The sequence below is a fragment of the Physeter macrocephalus genome, chromosome 11, assembly GCF_002837175.3.
Source record: "Physeter macrocephalus isolate SW-GA chromosome 11, ASM283717v5, whole genome shotgun sequence".
NCBI classification, from domain to species: domain Eukaryota; kingdom Metazoa; phylum Chordata; class Mammalia; order Artiodactyla; family Physeteridae; genus Physeter; species Physeter macrocephalus.
In genome coordinates this window covers 105,873,727-105,876,690 of record NC_041224.1, presented here as the reverse complement: position 1 = coordinate 105,876,690, position 2,964 = coordinate 105,873,727, and the positions used below count along the sequence as shown (strand labels likewise).

Below are 2,964 nucleotides of genomic sequence, written 5' to 3'. Positions count from 1 at the left end.
CACCCAGTATTATTTAAACAGACTCCTTGTGCGAGGTCTTAACCCCACCCCACGAGAACCATCATTGGCTTTCTAAGCACTGTTCTAAACCCTCTGCATCTTACCTTATTTTGTCTTAATAGCAAACCTAAAAGGAACATGTTATTATCATCCCCATTTTAGAGATGAGGAAACTTGCCCAGGGCTTAAGGTGCTAAACCAAAATTTGGACTGAGATAGTGTAAACCTAGAGCATGGAGAGATATTTTGATAATTCTCACTCCAAAGGGATTAAAATTGTCCTCCATTTTATCTGGCTGAATCAATTTGCTGTATACCTAAAACTAACACAATACTGCAAATCAACTGTACTTTAAAAATAAAAAAAAATAAAATTGTCTTCCAGCAAATACACATCTCTTTCTAGGATGAAATTTTACTGCTAAGAAATATGATGTTCTCTGTTTCTTCTCTAAAGGGGATTTTGCATTTTGGCTCATCCCTAGTTCCTCTCCTCCACTCTGGCCTATGGCATGCACTATAGATAGGAATGGCCACACACCCTCCTTCAACAGCCCAGGAGTGTTGAAGCGGCCAGAACTGGGTGAGGTCACGCCGAACGAAGCTGCTTTCTACTCCTCCGTGTTCAGGTACTCTCCCCTTTCTTCTCCAGATCCGGGAAGCCTTCCAGCTGGGGGCAGCTGGCCACTTCTCCCTGCTCCCCCAGCAGAGGAGCTGGTGGGAGATGTGGAATTCTGGCCAAAGCAGCTCCAGGACTCCCAGGGCAAGAGAGGACCTCCCTTTCCCTCCCCTTCCCGTGATCACAAGTTATGTGCATTTTGCTAACCTCCAAGGGCTATTTGGTGAAAATGGCTTGCAAAGAGATAACAAGGACTTGGTTGGGGTTCGAACATCAGTGCTATAGTGGCTTTCTCTGCTGCTTATAGAAAGGTTCTTATAGGCAAAGGCTCACTCTCCCCAGCAGCCCCGAAAAAAGGGTGGCCTGGGTAATTCCCCAACCCTTCCTCACATGACCTTGTTTTCCACTGGACGGAGACCAAGATGCTCCTCCCACGCATCTCTTCCGGGAAGCCAAGCTCCCTTTTAATCTGTATAAGGTCCACACCCCTGGGATAGAGTGATTGCAGAAACTGCCTTTTCTCTCTCAGAGACCAAGCTAGAGACCCAGGTAAGCAGCCCAAGTGGCACACAGGAGCTGTTTCTGCTTGAGGGTTGGAGAGGGGGAAGCCAGGGTGGGTGAGGCTAGCCTGAGAATGGGACCAGGCAGACGTGGGCAGGGGGCAGAGCTGGGGTCAGGAATGGAGCACGTAGGCTGCAGAGAGCCCACGGGGCTGGAGAAGGAGCAGCCCCCAGGTTGGGGGAGGAGAGCATCTCTCTTTGGAATACAATGGCATCCCTTTATGGTGCCAGTGTAAAACACTGGGGCTGAGTTTCCCTTGTGTTTAGGACAACAGGGCTCTGTCCACCGTGATCCTGGATGAATACTCGGTGGTTATCTCAGGGATACAATTTGGCTTATTCAAACTTCGGATTATTTATTTAATGGTTTATTCAAAAGCATCTTCTAATGAGCCATGTGAGCGCTGGGTACGGAGGTGTTTTATGTTTCAAAGGTATTTCGTATCAAAAATATTTCTGTATTCAAAGACAGGGCTGCTAGGATTTTAGGTCATTTCTGGGGTCACCACCCAGAGGGGAGGACGGCCTCTCTGTAGGGAGTGGGAATCAAATGTTTGTGGAGAAGAACATATGTGATTGTCTCGTTACTTGGAAAAGCTCGCAGGAAGATGGACATCTTTCTGGTTGACCTGGAGACTGTAAGCCAGGGAGGCTACAGGTGGGAGCTAGGGTTCTCTTTCTAAGGCGATGTTATTCCTCCTCTCCCCCTTTTCCCGGGCAGGCTCCTCCAGGGCAGTGAGACCACCATGGCTCCGAAGTCCCTGGTCCTGTTGCCATGGCTGGTCCTGGTGCTGCTGGCGCTGGGGTGGGTCCAGCCTTCCTTGGGCAAGGAATCGCCGGCCATGAAGTTCCAGCGACAGCACATGGACTCCGGCAGCTCCCCAGGCAACAACTCCAACTACTGCAACCAAATGATGATGCGCCGAAAAATGACCCAGGGACGGTGCAAGCCGGTGAACACCTTTGTGCACGAGTCCCTGGAAGATGTCAAGGCCGTCTGCTTCCAGAAAAACATCCCCTGCAAGAATGGGCAGACCAACTGCTATGAGAGCAACTCCACCATGCACATCACAGACTGCCGCCAGACAGGCGGCTCCAAGTACCCCAACTGTGCCTACAAGACCAGCCAGAAGGAGAAACACATCATCGTGGCCTGTGAGGGGGACCCGTACATGCCAGTCCACTTTGACGGTTCTGTGTAGGTCTCTACCTGAAGCCAGAGACGCCCCACCTCATCGCCTCTCCCCCTCTTGCTTCCTTGCCCTGCAGGCAAGAACTCAAGTTAGTTAGGGCTCTTATCTACCCCCCTCCTACACACACACACACACACACACACACACAAAGCACATGCTTCCCTGGCTTGAGGGCAATAACTCAAGTTAATTAGGGCTCTTATCCAACACACACACACACACACACACACACCCCTGGCCTGAGGCTGGTCCCTGCGTGGCTTGGGGGGTGAGGAGTGGGTTGTGAGATGGGGCCTATGTTGACCGCTTCACTGCTTCTTTCAATAAAACACAGTTGCAACCACTTGAATTCCTGATGCTGTCCCCATCCAGGTGCTGTTTGTATGCTCGCTCTCCTGAAGGGTGAGAACCGTGAGTCTGGTTAGCTTTGGTGAGTGACGAATGGAATCCTTAGATGCCACCTCTTCTGACTTTTGATTTTCACTGACCTGAGATAATTCCCCTCTTTGTAGGTTCCTTGATGCCCAATATAGTTTTAAAGTGTGGGCTATTTTAGATAAAAAGGAGCTACGGTCTGGGACAGTGTCATGCT

The 2,964-nt window shown here is 50.1% G+C and overlaps 1 protein-coding gene across 2 annotated transcripts; it reads left to right on the top strand.

Annotated features, from left to right (window-relative positions):
- The first annotated feature begins 544 nt into the window (after positions 1–544).
- RNASE1 (ribonuclease A family member 1, pancreatic) lies at positions 545–2,719 on the top strand. 2 transcript variants are annotated; one of them, XM_007127754.4, is made up of 2 exons: positions 545–629; positions 1,901–2,719. In XM_007127754.4, the coding sequence occupies exon 2, from the start codon at positions 1,926–1,928 to the stop codon at positions 2,379–2,381; it is 456 nt and encodes a 151-aa protein (XP_007127816.2). In that variant the 5' UTR covers positions 545–629; positions 1,901–1,925; the 3' UTR covers positions 2,382–2,719. The 2 variants fall into 2 exon arrangements, with proteins under 2 accessions (XP_007127816.2, XP_054944770.1); XM_055088795.1 differs by lacking the exon at positions 545–629 and adding an exon at positions 1,031–1,168.
- Positions 2,720–2,964: the final 245 nt, after the last annotated feature.

Excerpts from the sequence above, each read along its gene's own strand:
- RNASE1 (XM_007127754.4), top strand. The coding sequence starts at position 1,926 with ATGGCTCCGAAGTCCCTGGTCCTGTTGCCATGGCTGGTCCTGGTGCTG.